The sequence below is a fragment of the Diaphorina citri genome, unplaced genomic scaffold (assembly GCF_000475195.1).
Source record: "Diaphorina citri unplaced genomic scaffold, Diaci psyllid genome assembly version 1.1 scaffold2332, whole genome shotgun sequence".
NCBI lineage: Eukaryota > Metazoa > Arthropoda > Insecta > Hemiptera > Psyllidae > Diaphorina > Diaphorina citri.
In genome coordinates this window covers 11076-32145 of record NW_007379756.1, presented here as the reverse complement: position 1 = coordinate 32145, position 21070 = coordinate 11076, and the positions used below count along the sequence as shown (strand labels likewise).

General features: G+C 40.0%; 4 protein-coding genes and 1 long non-coding RNA gene across 6 annotated transcripts in view; 4 read left to right on the top strand and 1 right to left on the bottom strand.

Moving 5' to 3' along the window:
* Positions 1–1864, top strand: part of LOC103518723 (PAX-interacting protein 1-like) — a 4027-nt gene extending 2163 nt beyond the window's left edge. Inside the window, exons 2-4 of the mRNA XM_026830453.1 lie at positions 291–468; positions 1257–1416; positions 1737–1864. Of these exons, the coding sequence (XP_026686254.1) occupies positions 291–468; positions 1257–1416; positions 1737–1864 (466 nt within the window). The remainder of the gene's footprint in view (positions 1–290; positions 469–1256; positions 1417–1736) is intronic.
* The window catches only part of LOC103518720 (surfeit locus protein 6 homolog), a 13793-nt gene extending 8098 nt beyond the window's left edge, over positions 1–5695 (bottom strand). Inside the window, exon 1 of one of the 2 annotated variants that reach the window (XM_026830448.1) lies at positions 5557–5695. The gene's annotated coding sequence lies outside the window, so the exon portion shown is untranslated. The remainder of the gene's footprint in view (positions 1–5556) is intronic. The other variant, XM_026830447.1, reaches the window with a different exon arrangement.
* LOC113471349 lies at positions 4413–4711 on the top strand. Its single transcript, XR_003394081.1, has 2 exons — positions 4413–4460; positions 4622–4711. It is a non-coding gene; the product is annotated as an uncharacterized LOC113471349 (long non-coding RNA).
* On the top strand, positions 4772–19271 carry LOC103518722 (transcription factor SPT20 homolog). Its single transcript, XM_026830446.1, has 8 exons — positions 4772–4952; positions 11476–12048; positions 12751–12867; positions 14423–14629; positions 16528–16578; positions 16899–17102; positions 17894–18040; positions 19131–19271. Exons 1-8 carry the CDS (start codon positions 4815–4817, stop codon positions 19269–19271), a joined length of 1578 nt encoding a protein of 525 aa, XP_026686247.1. The 5' UTR covers positions 4772–4814.
* A 345-nt stretch (positions 19272–19616) lies between these two features.
* LOC103518721 (PAX-interacting protein 1-like) overlaps positions 19617–21070 on the top strand; it is an 11516-nt gene continuing 10062 nt past the window's right edge. The window contains exon 1 of the mRNA XM_026830452.1: positions 19617–19761. Within this exon, the coding sequence (XP_026686253.1) occupies positions 19617–19761 (145 nt within the window). The remainder of the gene's footprint in view (positions 19762–21070) is intronic.

Below are 21070 nucleotides of genomic sequence, written 5' to 3'. Positions count from 1 at the left end.
CCTACTGCTGGAGTAAAGGGACTTTTCAGTCCTATGCGAGCAGTATAAATAAGCACTATTATTATTATTATTATAATTTAACCCAATAATTGAATGTCAATGTGGAAGCTGAATAATAATTTTACCTATCCAGGAAAGAAAAGAGTTTTTTTTTTTTCCACAGATAAAAATTGAATATCCAGAGTTATCTTGATTATTTTGTAAGTGCACTCCATTTGTCAAGGGTGTAGGTTTTCCTTGCCCTTTAGATCAATTTAATTTGTAGTTTTCCTTAATTATTTTTTGCTCAGACCCAAGCCTTTTGAGATCGACAACACCCTGTTCAAAGATGTTGTTCTTCACTGTACACAATTATGCGAGGAAGACATGTTTGCTATTCTGTCGATGTTGTTTATCAATGGAGGAACATATGAGAAAGATCTGAACGAGGAGAAGGTCACTCATCTGATATGCAATGCTGCTTCAGGAGTGAGTAATACGCTTGTCACTATCATCATAGATGTATGAGAAAGATCTGAATGAGGAGAAGGTCACTCATCTGATATGCAATGCTGCTTCAGGAGTGAGTAATATGCTTGTCACTATCATCATGGATGTCAAATTTCTATGGCCTTATATAACAGCAAAACCATACATTTCTTGAAACTGGCCCCAAGGACTCTTCTGATGCTTATAAATTATGGAATCTCTGTGATAAGTTTGAGTGACCTTGAAAAGTAAATTTGTGAGGAGCACAAATCCCTTTGGTCTTTTTGCACAATATAGCCCTAAATAGCAGAACTTTGGCACTGAATAACAGACAAACAATTTCTTGTGGGAACCTAGCCTAGTTACACAAAATGAAACTTTATGAATTTCCATTGAGAAGGTCACTCATCTGATATGCAATGCTGCTTCAGGAGTGAGTAATATGCTTGTCACTATCATCATAGATGTCAAATTTCTATGGCTTTATTTAACAGCAAAACCATACATTTCTTGAAATTGACCCCAAGGACTCTTCTGATGCTTATAAATTATGGAATCTCTGTGATAAGTTTGAGTGACCTTGAAAAGTAAAGTTGTGAGAAGCACAAATTCCTTTGGTCTTTTTGCACAATATAGCTCTAAATAGCAGAACTTTGGCACTGAATAACACAAACAATTTCTTATGGGAACCTAGCCTGGTGACACAAAATAAAACTTTGTGAATTTCCATTTAAATTTTTTGAAATAAAGGGACAGTAACTGATACCATTTTTATTCCACAATTTTAGCCCAAGTATGAGCATGTTCTCAGCAGCCGACCTAACATCAAGCTGGTTACTCCCGACTGGTTTGTACTCAGTGTACAACAGAAACAGCTGCTCAGTGAGGCTGAATATCATCCGAGACTACTCATTGTACCTAAACCTCCCTCCTCACCTAAACCTCAAGGTAAATGGATTTGCTTGGGTAATGAGTAGGTAATGGCCTAAAATTCGCACTTATTAGATTGGTTAACTTCAGTAAATCATTGGGAACTGCATTGGAGGAACTATCACTGCTATCTTTTTTTTTTTTTTTTTAAGCTTTCTGGTTCAATGCCCTTGCTTCTGGTTACAAAATCTCCAAAATTGAAGACCATTTAATTATCTCTTGTTTAAATAATTTAAGTTTCTGGTTTGGTCCCCTTGTTTCTGGTTACAAAATTTCCAAAATTAAAGACTTTTTTTTATCTTTGTAAATGATTTCCAATTCTCCATCCAATCTTTCAGACTTGGGTGATCTCTCTTCTATCACCGGCTTCGATGATGTGGACCTACCCTCGGGCAGTGAAGCTCCCCTCGACTGGAAGTTTTGGACTCCACTTTTTTATACTTTGCTTATAAAGTTCATAGAATAGAATAGAATATCTACACTTTGTTCATCCAGCTCGAATGTGACTGAAAAGTCCCTTTACCCCAGCAGTCTAAACAAGGTCTCGTATACTAAAGTAGGGATGTAACTTGCCCCCTAAGATAATTTTATTTTTCCTTCAAAAATAGATAAAATACAAGACAATTCGTTTTTAGGTATAGTTCATATTTATCACAAACATCATTTTCCTTTATTTTTCATTTACTTGCTAGGAATAACAGTGGTTGTAGTCCAATAAATAACATTGCTTTCCTTCCTATAGGATAAGGAAAGTAAAAAAACTTCCTATTCATAATAATTATTAAAATATCTCTTATTTAAATAATTGTGTAAACGAAAGGCACAAGGTTTTAAACAAATAAAAATGATATGTACAGAAACAAAATTTTACCTAAACAATAACAAAATGGAAAATTATTCGATAGGTACCTAGTAGGTACAATGGAAAATAAATACCTACAAAATATAAAATAGCTACCTAATGTACGTACCTACTTTACTTAGGTAGGTATCTTCGTAGAATTAATTCTAAGTAGATATAATTTTCTAAATCCCAATATAATACCTAATAACAATAATATTCAGCCCTTGTCCAACAGAAAATTACCTACTTGTGAGATATGACCCTTTTAGGATCACTCTGAGATCAGAAGTACATTCATATTTTAACTTGATTTTCAAAATTTGCCTACAAGAACTTGTAATGTCTTTCCCTAAAAATCGATTACCTAATAGAAATTGCATACATGATATGTACTGAATAAGTAATGTATTCATCTCGACATCTTGTATGATTTCGACCTTTACTCCTGCTTACTTACTTCATAACAACAAATCGCGTTACTAGGAAACCCAAAGATCCTGCAAAGGCTGAAATAACACTACTCCCCATTGACTAAAAATCTACATTGTGTCACTTCTCATTATTAGCTAGTGGGAAAGGTCGTTAGGAACTAATAACACACCACGTGACCACTCTTCTCCACCACCTAGCTAACCAATGAGAAACGACACAACTTGGTGACTACATGGCAACATGGCATCAGACTGGAGACGCGCCCTGGTGTTCAAAAACTGAACTGAGCAGCCTCTCCCTCCTGATAGCCAAAGCCAAGACCGAGGTCAGGCACGTCTTGCAAGTTACGAGATATGTTCCCAGTGGCATGGATAGTGTCGTAAGGAATGTATTCCAGCATGTGATCATGAGTCACGGTTTGCAACTCGTAGGATTCCATCAGGAGGTTGGGTTCACCACAGCTAAACACGGTGAAGTCTGGGTTCAATGGGACACTACTGTTGACGTTTCGCACGGAAGGGACAATGTCGCCAGGTTTGGCATAGTTGAGCTTTCTCATTTTGGCAGGAGTGAGATGGTCGTGGTTGTGGTTCTTAGCATGCTTCCTTAGGCTGCTAGGGTCAGTATAGCGCTTGGTGCAACCCTTGTACATACACTTGTAGGGTCTCTGAAAACAAACAGGAATAGAAGGAAATTATCACCATGTTGTTTGAAATTGGCTACAATTAAGCAATGGTTTCTTGAACACATAATAAATTGAGCTAGATGATGATCTACAAATACTTTGATTTTTTTTTTTTTTTTTTTTTTTTTTTTAAGAGGTTTGACAGAGGGAACTGTAACTCTAGGGTCTTATCGTCCCGAAATCGGAGAGAGAAGGAAGACAGGATAGGAGAAAGCCAGCCGTTCCGAGAACGAACATTATCCCATCAGGATAAAATCCGCCCCGGGCGGGAATCGAACCCGCGGCCTAGCGCTTACGAAGCAGACGCGCTACCAACTCAGCTAACTAGGCTGGCTATAACTAAGTTTGAACCTCTTATAGTGGACACATTGATTTGATTTTTTACGAGGTATTCAAAATGTAGCCCACCTCTGTTGCTAAGTGGTTAGGAGCAGTGACTCTCAACCCAAAGGTGCTGGGTTCGAATCCCGAATCCCGGCCGATTGGAAATTTCGACCAAAGTTTTTCCGAGTTTTCCGTTCCCGGAGAGGCATGAATATAAAAGAATATTTATTGTTGGAATTCCGAGGCGAGGTTTATTTTTATTTTAAGACTTTATGACAGTATTTTCATTCATTGATCTCTTCCACTCAACCGAAATTCGAGTAAAGAAGAATTAGGTAGCCTACTTGGACACTAATTTAGTTTAAGAGGCATGAATATAAAAGAATATTTATTGTTGGAATTCCGAGGCGAGGTTTATTTTTATTTTGAGACTTTATGACAGTATTTTCATTAATTGATCTCTTCCACTCAACCGAAATTCGAGTAAAGAAGAATTAGGTAGCCTACTTGGACAGTAATTTAGTTTTAAAAAATCTTATTTTCACAGGACGGAGTCATTCAACAGCAGAGACAAGTCCTGCAGTCCAGTCAGCAGGTGCTCCAGTCCGGTCAAATCATTCAGCGAAGTCAGCAAATTATACAACAGGGTCCGGGCGGTCCCAATCAGCAAATAATTCAGCAAGGCAGTCAGCAAATTATTCAGGGTCCGGGCGGCCAACCAGCTGAAAATATCAGGTAGGTACAGGGGGGGTCTGCCCAGCCAGCTGAAAATATCAGGTAGGTACAGGGGGGGTCTGCCCAGCCAGTCAGCAGTGGAGGTCTGAGTCACCTCACGGATCCCATGCAGCAGAGGATATTCGTGCAGCAACACTTGAGTCAGCAACAGAAACAATTGCTTCAGCACACTAATATTAACATGTAACATAATCTGGTTCTAGCACCAACCTCAGTCAGCAGTGGCGGTCTGAGTCACCTCACGGATCCCATGCAGCAGAGGATATTCGTGCAGCAACACTTGAGTCAGCAACAGAAACAATTGCTTCAGCACACTAATATTAATATGTAACATAATGTCTCGTTCTAGCACCAACCTCAGTCAGCAGTGGCGGTCTGAGTCACCTCACGGATCCCATGCAGCAGAGGATATTCGTGCAGCAACACTTGAGTCAGCAACAGAAACAATTGCTGCAACAGAAGCAGCAGCAGTTGCTTCAGCAGCAACAGCAGCAGGGACTTCAGCTCAATGTACAGTGGAGTCGGGGTCATCCAGTAAGAATCCCCCCACAAAGAACCCTAGTCAATTATAAAATAAGGTAAGCCAGTGTATCCCTTTCATCCGATGGGCAACAACAGAGCAAAAACTTCCCTTTTACAGTCAGGTCCTGGGGTGAAACAAGAGGACCAGAAAATAACTGTTCAAATATTTGCAATCGAATAACAAGTTCAACTTTTTTCGAACCCATATTTTATTCATTTATTTTTTTACGATGTTAGACATCGAACCCGATACCTTCTGCATGGCAAGCAAGGACGTTACCACTCAACTAACCATGCCCCCTCTTCGTTTTTTCTTTACAGACAACACGCCATCGAGGGTTTAATCTCAAAAGTGAACGAAACTCGTCAAGATGTTGACACTTTGAAGAAAACCCAACAACAGCGAGGTTAAGGGTTAACCCAGGGGTCAGCTGGTTTAAGAGTTAACCAGTTAACCTCAAGAGGTGTTAACCAGTTAATCTCGCCATGAGCCAATAAAAACACGCTATTTCAATCTGACCGTATAGAGGGCTTGTGAATGGAGGACATTTTTTTTTATTTATATTATTCTTATTTCTACCGTTGCACCTTTGACATGTTTGGCAACGTAGCCTACTTTTTTAATGACTCCTTGCTGCCATATCCATCTGGATAACGTATAGATAAAAATATTCAAGAGATATAGTCCACAAAGGCACAAAAAAGCAAAAAACAACCCTCGAAAAATCCAAAAAATCCTTTTGTTTACATTTTTTAAATTTTCCACGTGAGTACGGCAACAGAATTTTAAGTTGACGGCAAATAAAATTTGCCGGTGTTTTCGATGTGAACGGATCTTGCGGTTGAAAAATGGCCGCCAACTCTTGAAAATTTTGCATTTTACATTTTTTAAAAAGCTTAAAGCTTCAAATGTGCAAAAAATCAAAAGCAAAAGCTGCAAAAGATTAACTTTTTATTTCAGACTTTTTATCATTTGGTGAAGTTTTAAGCAAATTTTAGTAAGAAGTAAGAAGTGCTGGAAAAGCCCTGAAGAGTGTGGAAGTTCAGAAAATTTAGTGAGCTCCAGGTAGAATCAGCTCTTCGGTGACCAATCTCTTGGGTGACAAATATCTTGATCCAGCTATCAGTATGACTGATGATAACACAGCAGACCCAGACGAGGACAATTTGATCTTCAAAGGACTCAAATTCTTCCTGAGTGGAAAGCTCAGGGATGGGGTAAGTTGAAAGTCTCTGCTATCAGTTTGGCTTATCAGCGAGTAGGCCTTAAATACAAGACTAGGTTCATGAACACCAAATTTTCTGTGTGTGATAACAGCAATGGAGATAGCTTGTTGCGCCAGTTCCCAGTGAATCACTAAAGCTAAGTAATGTTTCACTTGTTTGGCATTTGGATGGGTGACCATCTACACAGTCATGTACTGATAGCTTTTCTGAGTCCCACTTGAGATGGGTTAGGAAAAGAGTTGATCACCCCTGAATGGGGGCACGTTTAGTCCAGTGGTAACGCGTTTGCTTGCCACGCAGAAGGTCCCGGGTTCGAATCCCACCATCAACAAAAATTTGTACTTGTTTTTCAATTGGCTTGCCATGCAGAAGGTCCCGGGTTCGAATCCCACCATCGACAAAAATTTGTACTCGTTTTTCGATTGCAAATATTTCAACGGGTTACTTTCTGGTGTTCTCGTGTTGACCCAGCACCTAAATGGGGAGTATTGTGCCTCTTCTCGCCCATCTGATGAGAGGCATACTACGGGATGGGCATGCTACAACACAGACCACATGTGTCCAATGTAGCAGTTGTTTCATTGCTACGAAATAAAAACAGTGGTGAAACACTCATCTTTTTTTTTTTTTTAAATGGAGGGTAAAACCTTAGGAGTTATGCAGTAGAAAATCTATACTTATAGAATTCATAGAGGTTCTGTATTTATTTGTAATATTTCAACTCAATTTAATCTTGATTTTACCCCATGGCATAGTGGTCACTGCACTTGCCTTGCACGCAGGAGACCTGGGTTTGATTCCCGGTGGGGTCAAGAAATTTGTACTCATATTGCAAATGATTGATTCCGTGACTGGCTGTTGCAGGGCCCACTCAGCCTAATGAGGAAAATGAGTAGCTATGACACATAAATGCACATACCTAGCGACCGGTGCCAGCATGGTAGGTAAACATTGGATGTTTAGGATTATTAGATATTGGGAAAATCCTACAATGCTGCAGTGAGCACCAAAGTTGTGACATAATAACACAAAGAAACTGCATTTACATAATCTTGTTGCAGTAGAAAATCTATACTTATAGAATTCATAGAGGTTCTGTATTTATTTGTAATATTTCAACTCAATTTAATCTTGTTTTTAGATTGAAGATTCCCTGGTGAAGAATGGAGGTGAAAAAATCGAGTACTTCTCTGACTACGTCAAGATTTGCATTGTCGGAGAAGACCCACTGGAGACAGATCTGACAGATGCCAAAGAAATCTACGAGGTTCCTGCTGTACGTCAGGATTGGGTATCCTGTTCTCTTCATTGCAGAAAGCAACTTGAGTATCCTTGATATCAACTCAATTTAATCTTGTTTTTAGATTGAAGATTCCCTGGTGAAGAATGGAGGTGAAAAAATCGAGTACTTCTCTGACTACGTCAAAATTTGCATTGTCGGAGAAGACCCACTGGAGACAGATCTGACAGATGCCAAAGAAATCTACGAGGTCCCTGCTGTACGTCAGGATTGGGTATCCTGTTCTCTTCATTGCAGAAAGCAACTTGAGTATCCTTTGCACAAATTCCTTTGGTCTTTTTGCACAATATAGCTCTAAATAGCAGAACTTTGGCACTGAATAACACAAACAATTTCTTATGGGAACCTAGCCTGGTGACACAAAATAAAACTTTGTGAATTTCCATTTAAATTTTTTGAAATAAAGGGACAGTAACTGATACCATTCTTTATTCCACCATTTTAGCCCAAGTATGAGCATGTTCTCAGCAGCCGACCTAACATCAAGCTGGTTACTCCCGACTGGTTTGTACTCAGTGTACAACAGAAACAGCTGCTCAGTGAGGCTGAATATCATCCGAGACTACTCATTGTACCTAAACCTCCCTCCTCACCTAAACCTCAAGGTAAATGGATTTGCTTGGGTAATGAGTAGGTAATGGCCTAAAATTCACACTTATTCGATTGATCAACTTCAGTAAATCATTGGGAACTGCATTGGAGGAACTATCATTGCTATCACTTTTTTTTAAGCTTTCTGGTTCAATGCCCTTGCTTCTGGTTACAAAATCTCCAAAATTGAAGACCATTGAATTATCTCTTGTTTAAATAATTTAAGTTTCTGGTTACAAAATTTCCAAAATTAAAGACTTTTTTATCTTTGTAAATGATTTCCAATTCTCCATCCAATCTTTCAGACTTAGGTGATCTCTCTTCTATCACCGGCTTCGATGATGTGGACCTACCCTCGGGCAGTGAGGCTCCCCTATCCACCGGCCCTGAACATCCCAACCTCCAGCAGCTCAAACAACGCTTCCCCTGGATGTCCCCCTCCTCGCCCTCCCCTGCCCCTAAATCTAACCAGGTATGACTGTTTAGTAACCTTTTTTAGTCCGTCCTTCCTTTATTATTACAATAGTAATAAAAAGGTATAAGAGACAGACTATTGTATTTGCTTCGGTGTTGTCTGTCACTCTGTCCCCATAGATCCATAGAAGGACTTATCCAAACCTAGTCGACCTATATATCAAATTAAAGGTCTTTTTACCAGAAACACGAAAGTGGTGGTGCAAATTTTGTCCAGAAAACCATAAAGTCAAAAAACCAAAAAAAAAAAAACGGTTAAAACGGGTTTTTTTTATTATATTTATGATTAGTTTTTTTTTATGTTTGATAAAGGGAACTGTAACACTGCTAAGGGGTCTCATCATCTCAAAAGCAAACAGAGAAGCATGACAAGATAGGGGAAAGCCAGCCTTTTACATTAATATGTCTTTTTCCTGCATGGTTTTGGGCTTACTACTGACTGGTTTTGGGCTTAATTGGATCTTTGGAGTTTTTGGTTTTTTTTTTTTTTTTTTTTTTTTTTTTTTTTGAGGTTTGATAAAGGGAACTGTAACTGCTAAGATCTCATCATCTCTAAAGCAAACAGAGAAGCAAGACAAGATAGAGGAAAGCCATCAGCCTTTTACATTAATATGTCTTTTTCCTGCATGGTTTTGGGCTTACTACTGACTGGTTATGGGCTTAATTGTATCTTTGGAGACCCCATAGAGCCCCTTTTCCGAGTGAGATTTTCATCTACATTTCACAGAACCATTGTTTCACTCTCAAGCTGTGTCCACACACGGGCGACGGTCGTCGACTATGTGTGGACACAGCTTTATATCTAATGAAAAAGAGGAAGGTACGCTATTTACACCAACTTCAGTAGGTCTTTCTAACTTTCTCTCATTTGCTTTTTCAGGCGCAACTCCCTGGTACGCCCTCCACGCCGATTGCGACCTCCATGTCATCTATCATGTCGCAATTGCGCCCTCCAGGCAACCTCCCCACCCCATCCCCCTCCCCTCATCATCAGATCATAATGACCTCCAGTTCTGGAGGACAGGGTGGTCTGCCCAGCCAGCTGAAAATATCAGGTAGGTCTGCCCAATTCACAGAACCATTGTTTCACTCTCAAGCTGTGTCCACACACGGGCGACGGTCGTCGACTATGTGTGGACACAGCTTTATATCCAATGAAAAAGAGGAAGGTACGCTTTCTACACCAACTTCAGTAATAGAGCCCCTTTTCCGAGTGAGATTTTCATCTACATTTCACAGAACCATTGTTTCACTCTCAAGCTGTGTCCACACACGGGCGACGGCCGTCGACTATGTGTGGACACAGCTTTATATCTAATGAAAAAGAGGAAGGTACGCTATTTACACCAACTTCAGTAGGTCTTTCTAACTTTCTCTCATTTGCTTTTTCAGGCGCAACTCCCTGGTACGCCCTCCACGCCGATTGCGACCTCCATGTCATCTATCATGTCGCAATTGCGCCCTCCAGGCAACCTCCCCACCCCATCACCCTCCCCTCATCATCAGATCATAATGACATCCAGTTCTGGAGGACAGGGGGGTCTGCCCAGCCAGCTGAAAATATCAGGTAGGTACAGGGGGGTCTGCCCAGCCAGCTAAAAATATCAGGTAGGTACAGGGGGGTCTGTTTTTTTTTTTTTTTTTTTTTTTTTTTTTTTTGATCCCTTTTAAATACAATATCCCTTGATCAACTTGTGTTTTGCAGGTCCAGCAGCAAATACCTCACCGGGGTCAGCAAGTTCTGAAGCTCAATGCCCGGGCCCATCAACAACTCCAGAATATGACACCCGAAGAGAAGTCCAACTTCATCAGTCGACTACAACAGAGACAGCATATGATTGTACAGATGCAGGTAAAATGAAATTTGGGACTTCGTTGAGATAGCTATATTTTGTTTGATAGCGATTTGACAAGAAAAGATGAGAGCTAGTTAGGGAAGAGAGGGAATGGAAAAGGGCGAGGGAGACCAAAGAAAAAGTTGGAAGGATTGTGTGAATCAAGACTTGAGTGAAAAAAATTTAACAGGGCATGAGGTACTTAACCCCTTAACTCTCGTTCTATCTGCCCAGCCAGTCAGCAGTGGAGGTCTGAGTCACCTCACGGATCCCATGCAGCAGAGGATATTCGTGCAGCAACACATATTAATATGCAACATAATATTGCTGCAACAGAAGCAGCAGCAGTTGCTTCAGCAGCAACAGCAGCAGGGACTTCAGCTTGTACAGTGGAGTCGGGGTCATCCAGTAAGAATGGACTTCCTTTATTTTTATTTATTGTTTTGATTTGAACGTTTGGGTCAAATCTTTTTCAGCTTATAACTAAGGTTTTTTTTTTTTTTTTTTTTTTGAAGGAGGGAACTGGAACACAGCCCTAAGGTCTATCGTGCCGACATCGGAACGAGAGAAGGAAGACAGGATAGAGAGAACCGCCGTTGCCAAGAATCGAACAATTATCCCATCAGGATAAAAAGACACGACACCGGGGCGGGATCGAGAGCCCGCCGGGCCTAGCGCGTTACGAAGCAGAACGCGGCCTACCAACTCAGCTTAACAGGCTGGCGTAGTAAACTAAGTTTGAACCTCTCTTTATAGTGGACCCAGTGATTTGATTGTTTTACGAGGGTATTCAAAATGTAGCCGCACCTCTGTTGCTAAGTGGTTTAGGAGCAGTGACTCTCAACCCAAAGGTGCTGGGTTCGGCGAATCGCGGCCGATTGAAATTTTGACCAAAGCTTTCCGAGTTTTTCGTCCCGGAGAGGGCATGAAATATAAAAGAATATTTATTGTTGTGGAATTCCGAGGCGAGGTTTATTTTTATTTTAGACTTTATGACAGTATTTTCATTAATTGATCTCTTCCACTCAACCGAAATTCGAGTAAAAAAAATTAAGGTTAGCCTACTTGGACACTAATTTTAGTTAAAAAAATCTTTTATTTTCACAGGGATGGAGTCATTCAACAGCAGAGACAAGTCCTGCCAGTCCAGTCCAGCAGGTGCTCAGTCCGTCAAATCATTCAGCGAAGTCAGCAAATTATACAACAGGGTCCGGGCGGTCCCAATCAGCAAATAATTCAGCAAGGCAGTCAGCAAATTATTCAGGGTCCGGGCGGCCAACAGCTCATTCAGCAGGGAAGCCAGCAGATTATTCAACAAGGGAGCCAGCAAATTATTCAGGGTCCTGGCGGTCAACAGCTTATTCAGCAGGGAAGTCAGCAGATTATTCAACAGGGTCCGGGTGGTCAACAACTCATTCAGCAAGGGAGTCAGCAAATTATCCAACAGGGTCCTGGAGGTCAACAACTCATCCAACAGGGATCTCAGATCATTCAGGGTCCCGGAGGTCAATTGATACAGCAAAACAGTCAACTCATTCAGCAGGGGAGCCAACAGATTGTTCAGGGTCCGGGTGGACAACAGTTGATTCAGCAGGGGAGTCAGCAGATTATACAGGGACCTGGTGGGCAGCAGCTGATCCAACAGGGTGGGAGGGTCATTGCGGAGCAAGTCATTCAGCAGGTAATTTATTCTGTGGCATATAAGGACGGCCATTAATAGTTAAAAAAAAAAAAAAAAAATCGGTAAATTTTGGCCTAAGTAATGCCATTTAGTGTCAAAAAAGCAAAAATAGCCAATTTTCAAAGAAATATTTCACAATAGGTTAACTTTAGTCTGGACCTTTTTTTTTCTCCCTCCTAGACCCATAGTACATTTTTTCTATAGAACACGTTTAATTTAGTCTGCTCAGCTTGATTTAATTGGGTAAAAAAATGAAAATTACTGAACTCATTGGGACTTCTTTGAGGAGCTTTTAAGTTTTTATTTACCATCTACTCCTTTTTTTTCTGACTTATTCTGACTGACAAAGACTTCAATAGGCTTATTTATTTGTGTAATAAAACTTGATTACTTATCAAATACATAAGACCTTATTTAGACTGCGGGGATAAAGGGACTTTTCAGTCTCATCCTAGCAGCATACTTTGTATGTTTTCAACTCACCAAGTTAGCAGAAGAAACTTCATAATACTGATATTTTTATAATAAAACTTGATTACTTATCAAATACATAAGACCTTATTTAGACTGCGGGGATAAAGGGACTTTTCAGTCTCATCCTAGCAGCATAATTTGTATGTTTTCAACTCACCAAGTTAGCAGAAGAAACTTCATAATACTGATAGTTTTACATACTGTTTCCTTATTTGATAATATTTCCAGGGGCGGGTCATACAGGATTCCCAGGGCCGCGTAATACAGGAACAAGTCATACAACAGGGCCGGGTTCAGCAGTTGCCTCCGGATCAGATTTTGGCTCAGGGCCGGGTGATTCAACAGGTAAGACTTAGTCAGTTACTAATGGAATTATGATTGAACGAAGTTATTTCCGAGTTTTCAATTTAGTTTGTAATTGTCTTCACTCTCTTCCTAGATAAAGTTAGTAAGAACCTTTCCTAAATTTTGTACGTCTTTTGCTGACCTTTTGTAGAAATCTTCACATTGTGCCCTCCCGAATCAGATATACTATACAGCTCACTGAACTCAGGATCGTTCTCTAAACGGCTGGCTTTCTCTCATCCTGTCTTCCTTCTCTCTTCGATTTCGGAAGGTGATTCAACAGGTAAGACTTAGTCAGTTACTAATGGAATTATGATTGAACGAAGTTATTTCCGAGTTTTCAATTTAGTTTGTAATTCTCTTCACTCTCTTCCTAGATGAAGTTAGTAAGAACCTTTTCTAAATATTGTACGTCTTTTGCTGACCTTTTGTAGAAATCTTCACATTGCGCCCCTCCTAATCAGATATACACTGTATACTATACAGCTCACTGAACTCAGGATCCTACTCTAAACGGCTGGCTTTCTCCTATCCTGTCTTCCTTCTCTCTTCGATTTCGGAGCGATAAGATCTCCATTCCCACAGTTCCCTCTATCAAACCTACTGTCTTTATCCTATCCTACATTCCTTCAATTTCGGGACGGTGAAACCTCGGTTGTTACAAATTCTCCCATCAAACCTCTTAAAAGAAACCTTATACAGCTCCCTCTTTTTTTTTAATTAAGTGAACTCAGGATCGTTCTCTAAACGGCTGGCTTTCTCTCATCCTGTCTTCCTTCTCTCTTCGATTTCGGAACGATAAGATCTCCATTCTTACAGTTCCCTCTATCAAACCCACTGTCTTTATCCTATCCTACATTCCTTCAATTTCGGGACGGTGAAACCTTGGTTGTTACAAAGTCTCCCATCAAACCTCTTAAAAGAAACCTTATACAGCTCCCTTTTTTTAATAAAAAAGGATGACTATTTCACCGCCGTTTTTATTTCGTAGCAATGAAACAACTGCTACATTAAACGCATGTGATCTGTGTCGTAGCATGCCCACCCCGTAGTATGCCTCTCATCAGATGGGCGATAAAAGACACAATACTTCGCATTTAGGTGCTGAGTCAACACGAAAATACCAGAAAGTAAACCGTTGTATTTCGTAGCAATGAAACAACTGCTACATTAGACGCATGTGGTCTGTGTCGTAGCATGCCCACCCCGTAGTATGCCTCTCATCAGATAGGCGATAAAAGACACAATACTTCGCATTTAGGTGCTGAGTCAACACGAATATACCAGAAAGTAAACCGTTCAAATATTTGCAATCGAAAAACGAGTACAAATTTTTGTCGGTGCGATGGTGGGATTCGAACCCGGGACCTTCTGCATGGCAAGCAAGCGCGTTACCACTGGACCAACCGTCCCCCCAAACTCTATTAAAGAGTACAAATTTTTGTCGGTGCGATGGTGGGATTCGAACCCGGGACCTTCTGCATCGTAAGCAAGCGCGTTACCACTGGACCAACCGTACCCCCAAACTCTATTAAACTTCTTCTCTTTCTCGCAGGATCAACAGGTAGGGCCAGTCGGTTCGAGTCAGCAGCCAGGGGGGCGGGGCGGGCAAGGCCCTCCCGTGCAGATGCAGCAGATCATATTCCGAGGCCGGGACGGACAGCAGCATATTCTGCAGCAGCAGGCGTACCCGTCAGCAGGAGGTGGGGCGAGTCAGCAGGGAGGACAACCGGGACAGCAGCAGCAGTGGCACTTCACCCAGGTCAGACACCTTGAGAGTTGTCCCTCTATCAAGGCTCTTTTCTTTCTTGAAAATAAATTAAATAAATAAAAAAGTTAGGTGACAAAGTTTTCACTTAAGTAAGGTAAAAAAAAAAGTTAGGTTATTAGCCCATTAGTCATTAGGGGCAGGATTTTCCCTTTAGTAAGCTCTTCCGCCCAACCACTAACTATTCCCTATTCTACATATTCTAATCTGGTATACCTATCTGGGCCTTCTTTCCCTTTAGGTTATGGAACAAACTCAGGCCGCTAATCAGCAGCTAACAACTCCGGACCTAGTATCTACTCACCCTGGCTCTGATCTCAATGTAAGTATTGTCCTTTTATTGCACATATCTCACTCGGAATTTTTTATTACTAGATGTGACATTTTTAATTTTATGTATTTTACGGAACATGGTAGATTCTGGAGGGATTAGTAAGAAACCCATTTTATTTGTTGGAAAAAAATCCTCTTATTTTGGTAATTTAATAATTTTGCTATGTGTTTTTAGCATTTTTTTTTTGTTTGTACCTATGACCTATTTTAGCGTTGGAACGTAAAAGCGTAAATAGTTTTGTTTGTTATGAATCTGATTTATTTATTTTAATTTTTAGTTATTTATTATTTAAATGAGCGATAATAATTCATAAACGATTGTTATGTGTACCTCTCTTCGTGTTATAACAAGGTGTTATTAAATTAATTACGGTCATATAATTACCTATTATGTACAAGTCATGTAATTATGTACAAGTGAGAATACAACTGATTATGTCAAAACAATTGAGAGTTCTTTGACATAACATGAGATGTTAAACAATACATCGACGACTTGGATTTATGTTAGACAAAACTTATAAATGACACACTAACTTTAACTTCAATCAAATCTCGAATTACCTATTTGTAATTGGTGCATATGACCAAGAAGTTGACGAGCACCACATAAATATAATAGATGATAGATAGATAGACCTATTTGTGTTAAAGTAGAACTTTTTCACAGCTTTTGTGGATATCACAGTATTACCAAGTGCTTCCGTTGCAATCAAATTCCATATTTCAATAATCTTTTAACACTGGTAATGGCACCACTCGATTAAAATAGCTTAAAATAGGACAATTGAGTTCCTCACGAGGCTGAGTGCACCCCGAACTCCAAGCACAGAAAACTTTGAACCCGCTGGGGATCGAACCCGGGAACTCCGGTGTGCAAGGTAGTGTGATACCCATTCGGCCAGAGAGGCTACTTTATCTGGAAACATTGTTTATTTGTTTCTTATTAGAGAGCCAATCTTTTCTCTCAAATTTCTAAAATGGAGCAGTTGCAGTTGGGTAAAAATTATGAATAAAAGGTCGATTCCTACGTAAAAAGTTGTGAAAAAGACACAGGCCACATGCGTCTAATGTAGCAGTTGTTTCATTGCTACGAAATAAAAACGGCGGTGGAACACTCATCTTAAAAAAAAAGAGTAACTTAAATTAATCTTTCAGATCATCCTGCAGCAGCAGTCGCAAGGTCAAGGCCCACCACTCCAAGGACAGCAGGTTCGAGTCTCGGGGCCCGTGTCACATTTGCTGCAGCATAAACCGCAGGGCGGAGGGGCCGCGGGGCAGACCTTCACTTGGAACGCAGGAGGTGTCAGTCCTCAGCAGTCTGGAGCACAGAGTGTCGATGGTGGAGGACCTCCTGGAGGTGGTAAGTGGACAGGAATGGAGGAGTTGCAATTGGGAAAATATCATTGATAAAAGGTCGATTCCTACGTAAAAAGTTGTGAAAAATCCAAATCTGAGGTCAAAAAACTCGGAAAAAGTAATTTTAAAAGGTCGAAAATTTAATTTTTAATTGCCGTTCTAATGAAAAAGTTCGAAGAGTTGTGACGTCAGATTTCTAGGTCAGACAGGCCGGGCCGCCTGGGAGTCAGCAGATTGTGATTCAGCAGCAGGTGAGTCTAAGGAATAAAAAAGGAAAGAATCTTCTTCTTCGCCTTTTCCCGTGTACAGACGGGGTCGGCGTTTTTCGTCAGCCTCTCAATCAGCCCCAGGGTGATTGCTTTTAGGCGGACATTTTGTTTTGGCTACAAATTTTACGAGTGGATGTTCTTCGCACTCAACCTTTGATATTTCTTCAGTAAGGAAAATTCAGAGGCTGATAAAGTCCCTCAGCCAGACAGAATAGAATCTACTGCTGGGGTAAAAGGACACTTCAGTTCTATTGGAAGAGTTTAATAAGCACTATTATCATTTATTTTTTTCCTTGTCACAGAACCAACAACATGCCCTCCAGCAGCAGCAACAACAACAAAACCAACAACAGCAGCAGCAAAATCAGCAACAGCAAATCCTCCTACAACAGCAATTCAGTCAGCAGGGAGGTCCGGGTGGTGGACAGAGTCAGCAGATATTCATTCAGCAGCAGGGTGGAGGAGGGCAGCACTTGGGTCAACAGCGAACCACTAATTGGACACTGGTTAGAAAAATGAAAATGCTGACAGACTATCTTTTGAAAAATGAAAATGCTGACTGACTTTCTTTTGAAAAATGAAAATGCTGACTGACTATCTTTTGAAAAATGAAAATGATGACTGACTATCTTTTGAGAAATGAAAATGCTGACTACTGGATATCTTTTGTAAAATGAAAATGCTGACTGACTATCTTTTGAAAAATGAAAATGCTGACTGACCATTTTTTGAAAAATGAAAATGCTGACGGACTATCTTTTGAAAAATGAAAATGCTGACTGACCATTTTTTGAAAAATGAAAATGCTGACGGACTATCTTTTGAAAAATGAAAATGCTGACTGACCATTTTTTTGAAAAATGAAAATGTTGGCTGTCTTTTGAAAAATGAAAATGCTGATTGACTATCTTTTGAGAAATGAAAATGATCAACCGTGTTTTGCAGGTCCAGCAGCAAATACCTCAGCGTGGCCAGCAAGTTCTGAAGCTGAATGCCAGAGCCCATCAGCAACTCCAAAGCATGAATGCCCCTAGACTTTGCGAGTCCCTTATATCCCTTTCAAAATCCCTTTTCCCTTTTAAATATCATTATCATAACTAGTATTGTTCCATCTCATCTGATGGGTCGATTTACAAAGCCTCTCCACCATCTTCTGTCCTTGTAGCGTTCTTCTCGCTCTATAACTTCCCATTGGAAACCCCTACTTGCAATGGCATCTCTTATCATGTATTTTTTATATCTTTTTTTTTTTATCCCTTTTAAATACAATATCCCTTGACCAACTTGTGTTTTGCAGGTCCAGCAGCAAATACCACACCGGGGTCAGCAAGTTCTGAAGCTGAATGCCCGGGCCCACCAGCAACTCCAGAATATGACACCCGAAGAGAAGTCGAACTTCATCAGTCGACTACAACAGAGACAGCATATGATTGTACAGATGCAGGTAAAATGAAATTTCGGACTGCGTTGAGATAGCTATATTTTGTTTGATAGCGATTTGACAAGAAAAGATGAGAGCTACGTAGGGAAAAGAGTTGAGAGAATGGAAAAGGGCGAGGGAGACCAAAGAAAAAGTTGGAAGGATTGTGTGAATCAAGACGTGAGTGAGAAAATTTTAACAGGGCATGAGGTACTTAACCCCTTAATGCGCAATGTTGTAGTGCTGCAACATTAGGAAAATTGGCCAAATGGGGGTTAAAAATTGAGATAGTAAAATTTTCATTTTCCATTCCGGTCTCTATGACCAAAGACCTATAGCATACTAAAATTTGAGCAAAATTGATGATCTTGCGCATTAAAGGGTTAATAGGGCTACCTGGAAGAGACTGACGAGAAACGCCGACCCTATTTACGTAGGAAAGGATAGGAAGAAGTCACTGTATAACTGCTGTCATAGAAGGGAACGAACTTTTTCCATTCATGATAAAATCTGCCCCGGGCGGGAATTGAACCCGCGGCCTAGCGCTTACAAGCCAAACACGCTACCTTCCAAACTAACTAGGCTGGCTCATTTAGATTTAATTTGCCTTTCACTATTAAGTATTAATGAATTTATTTTATTTAAAAATTTAACAATGAATTTATTAATTTTGTTTAGTTTGAGATAATGGTCAAGTACAATATCATACATATTTCTGGACATGGTCTTCACTCCAGTCAAGTGAAGACTGTTTGATTCTTACTTAGGTGGAAAACATGAATAAATTACAACTGCTTTAATTGAACAAAATTACTTGCTTGATTTATTCTTATAAAAGGAAAAAAGGACGTTAACAAAGTTAGATATGAAAAAAGATGACTTGTGGAAAAATCTTGCCTATGAATCTTTTCCCTTTGGAAAATTCTAAATTTTTCGATGTTTTGAAGAAAAACCGGGCGAGAGCATGTGTGTGAAGTTAGAAAACAAAAAAGAGAAATTATTGAAGCAAGGTTGCCAAACCTCACGCCCGCGCCAAAGACCATGTCCAGAAATATGAATGAATTTATTGTTAAACATAACTTAAGTAAATTATATTTGCCTTCGCTAATTTCAGGGTCAAAGGCCAGCGGGTACGATCATTCGCAATGTAGGGCCTGGTCAGCAAATAGCCACCGTCATTCGACATCCAACCACAGGGAACTGGGTTCATGCCCCGGGACAAATCAACCCACAACAACAACAACAGGTGAGATAGATATCCTCAAAGGGTTCTCTCTGCTTTTAAAGACCAAGCACAAGTCCTCACGATGGTTGACTGCGGTTCAGGACGAGCCAGCCAATTTAACATGGCTAGAGCTAGAGACCATCACCCCGGTGTATAGCAGATACAAAAAGACATCTTTTCTTTATTCTGCTATCGCCATTCGGCGAAAGCTAAAGCCGCTACAACAACAACAACAACAGATAGATATGTTTCTTCTTCTTCTTCTTCTATTTGATTTTTTTATTATTATTATTATTTTTTTTTACCCGGGACCTTATAAATAATAAACTTGTGTTTTCCCCCGCGCAGGTATCCCGTAACAACAGGATTCAAATCATGCGCTCCCTCAACCTCATAGCGGCCATATTGCGCAGATGTAGACCGCCCAAATCTGCGCAGACGCTGAAACAAGGCGGCTATTTCGGAAACGGAGACAAGGTTATCAATCCGATGACCAATCATGTGTTACCTCTCATACCTGGTAAGTTACTTAACCCATCTGTTGGGGCAGTTACACCTAGAGGAGGAGAACTATCGATAGTCAGCGCCATCGATAGTTTTCGATATTTTTTTTTATTATAATTACATATTTTCCTTGTTTCTAAAGGTCTTATCCCCCAAAAAGACCTAACCTAACCTAATTTAAAGAAAATTATTAACTGTACACGTATTAATTTAGGTCACAGGGTTTTATTTCAACTTTTTTTTTTGACACTTTTCACTTCTAAAACGACCAAAACAAATGAAAAATGTGCAGAAAAAACTATCGATAGTCAAGCCTCAACTATCGATAGCGTTCGATAGTCAAAACTATCGATAGTTCTCCTCCTCTACTGTATAAATGAAATTGTACTACATTAATTTCTTTCTTGCTGAGAATCATGAAATTTTCATCCTTACTCCAAGGCTTCTGAGAGTTCAATTTACCTATGATGTTGGAAATATTTCTGTATATGAGTCTGTATGTTTCACTGATAGGCCCGTTTGTGTCCTCTTTGCACGAAAACAAATTGATTCATCCAGAGTCGGATTGTTTTTCCGACCATCAAAGAACTACCAAGTATCTACCAAGGTCTGCTACTCTGCTCGGGGGAAGTCTGCTTGACGGAAGATTAGTTCATTTTACGTTTAATATCCATGGCAATTCTATATACATATGTACGTACCTATGATCTTTTGAATTTTATTAGCGTATATTAATTAAATTTTGTAATAAAACTAGAAAGAAAGAGAAACAGGAAGAGAAGAGAGAGAGAAAGGGAGAGAGAGAGGAGAGAAATCAAGAGAAAGAGAGAGAGAGAGAAAGAGAGAGAGAGAAAGAGAGAGGAGAGAAATCAAGAGAGAGAGAGAGAAAGGGAGAGAGAGAGGAGAGAAATCAAGAGAAAGAGAGAGAGAGAGAAAGAGAGAGAGAGAAAGAGAGAGGAGAGAAATCAAGAGAGAGAGAGAGAAAGGGAGAGAGAGAGGAGAGAAATCAAGAGAAAGAGAGAGAGAGAGAAAGAGAGAGAGAGAAAGAGAGAGGAGAGAAATCAAGAGAGAGAGAGAGAAAGGGAGAGAGAGAGGAGAGAAATCAAGAGAGAGAGAGAAAGGGAGAGAGAGAGAGAGAGGGAGAGAAAGCTTGTATAAAAAGAAAGATAGGGCACAGGGATTTCAAAGAGGGAATATTTAATTTTTTCAAGGATGGTTGATAGCTTAGATTTTAGATGGAAGCAAGGATGTCCAGTAGATGTAGAGGTAGCTATACAAAAAAAAAAAAAAAAAAAAAAAAAAAAAAAAAAAAAAAAACCAAAAAA

Coding starts and splice junctions, on each gene's coding strand:
- LOC103518722 (XM_026830446.1), top strand. CDS start 4,815: ATGCAGCAGAGGATATTCGTGCAGCAACACTTGAGTCAGCAACAGAAA. Junction 12,868..14,422: donor AGGGCCGGGTGATTCAACAG/GTAAGACTTAGT, acceptor TCTTTCTCGCAG/GATCAACAGGTAGGGCCAGT. Junction 14,630..16,527: donor AGCAGTGGCACTTCACCCAG/GTCAGACACCTT, acceptor TCAGATTTCTAG/GTCAGACAGGCCGGGCCGCC.